At 18.2% G+C, this 1,874-nt stretch overlaps 1 protein-coding gene across 1 annotated transcript; it reads left to right on the plus strand. All coding sequences in view use genetic code 6, as the record gives it.

The window, feature by feature from the left end:
- On the plus strand, nucleotides 1-1,254 carry TTHERM_000935590 (transmembrane protein, putative; the record flags this gene model as incomplete). Its single annotated transcript, XM_012798680.1, has 3 exons — nucleotides 1-201; nucleotides 260-1,144; nucleotides 1,210-1,254. The coding sequence occupies 3 exons, from the start codon at nucleotides 1-3 to the stop codon at nucleotides 1,252-1,254; spliced, it is 1,131 nt and encodes a 376-aa protein (XP_012654134.1).
- Between the last annotated feature and the right edge of the window lie 620 nt (nucleotides 1,255-1,874).

Here is a 1,874-nt window from a genome sequence, read left to right on the forward strand (position 1 = left end):
ATGAATTAATTAAATAAAAGGAATATTAATTAACTAAATTAGAGTGATTTAAGTAATGAAACATATTATTTAAAAGAAGAATCAAAATAAAAAAATTTTCATAAAAGAAATTGGTAAAACTTCATATCAAAGATAATCGTTTTTCTTCTTGTCTTTTTTACTTACATTTAATTTTACATCCAAATAATACTGATTATTAAGGTAATTAATTATTCTCTACTTTCAATAATATTTTAATGCTAATTTTTAACTTTATTAGGATTTTTATATCTATCTTGAAATATTATGGCTATACTTTATTTTGTTGCTTATCTATTTAATTTACTACAGAGATAAAACATAAATTACACTTGAACTTCGTATATTATTTAGTCTGCCAGGCGTTGTTTCTTTACAAGAATATTTAAATCATGATATAAAATTTAGCTTTTTTGATAAAATGTTTTTTAGAAACTTATTGTTAAATGGTTTCATCATTTTTTACAATATGTTTTTGGAATAAAATGCTTTGATATAAATTTCTACTTCATGGTTCTATGTTTAAATCTATTTTAGATACAGAGACATATCAAAAAATTTAGATAATTAAATACTTTAAGAATTGATATAAGAAAATTATAAATAAACGATTGATATTATCTATCCTTTAGCTGATTCTTTATTATGGTCATAAATATTATAAAATGCGGTTAATGAATAATAAGAGTAAAAAAATATTGTTTTTTAAGCTTGCTTATATGTAATTAAAAATGCTTTTCTTGTCTTTACTTTTATTTTTATTTATAAATGCTATAAATCTTAATTTTTGTCCTTAACGAATTTAAGATTTTCTGATCTAAAAATATTTATTATTCCTAAAATCAAAGAATACTCATATGAATTAAACTAACAAGTTTAGCATACAGTTTTCTTTTAATATCAGTATCACTTATTATTAGCAGATAGATTATATTAATTAATCATTTTTCTTGTTTTAACTTCTTAGAATAATAAAATTGAATATAAATTTGGTTTCATATTTTCTATTTCCTTTAACTTATTCTGCTTACTAAATAGTTTTAGGTCACTAAAATAGTAAAAATTTGATTTTTGTCATTTAACTAAGAAGGAATCTTCTAGATATTAAATAGAATGTTTAAATAAAGTAAAGAAAATATTCATTACTTATGATTTATTAAGCAAATAAAAAGCATTAGAAATACTTACAAGCTAATTTAGTTAATCAGAAATCTTTATAATTAATAAAAATTTTGAGTTTTTTAGGACATTCAATTAAAATAATTCATATTAGATAATAACTTTAGATAAAAATTTTTTTTATAGAAAAGACTAATAAAATTTTGAAATCTAAAATAATTTGAATGAATAAATTAGTTAAATAGAATTTAATGACCTATTTTTATCTTAAAATTAATTTATTAGACCATAATATGCTTATGTTGAAATATTTCGTGCTTTATCGAATGCCAAATATTTTATTGAAATTAAAGTAAAAGGTAACAAAGAGCATTTAAGATAATTTAATGATTTTAAATAAAAATACTATGATTAGATGTTTGTTTCTTTCAATAAAAGTGTTTTTTTATAAATTATTTGCTTTATCGACTAGATAAAGGATTTAACGATAAATCCTAATATGGTATTTTATGATTTATTTGAGAGTTTAATATGAAATTAATTTTAGTAATGTATATTTTATTTCCATGTATATTAAAATAAAAATTTTTTTCTATTATCTATCTATCCATTTATCATTAATTCTTTTTGTTTTGATTTTTAGATATTTTTTTAAATGTTTATTGATTTTTTAAAGTACAAACTAATTCATGCAAATACTATAATTTAAAAATTTTAAATAAAAATAATATAATTAT

The sequence above is a fragment of the Tetrahymena thermophila genome (assembly GCF_000189635.1).
Source record: "Tetrahymena thermophila SB210 genomic scaffold scf_8254570, whole genome shotgun sequence".
Classification (NCBI taxonomy): domain Eukaryota; phylum Ciliophora; class Oligohymenophorea; order Hymenostomatida; family Tetrahymenidae; genus Tetrahymena; species Tetrahymena thermophila.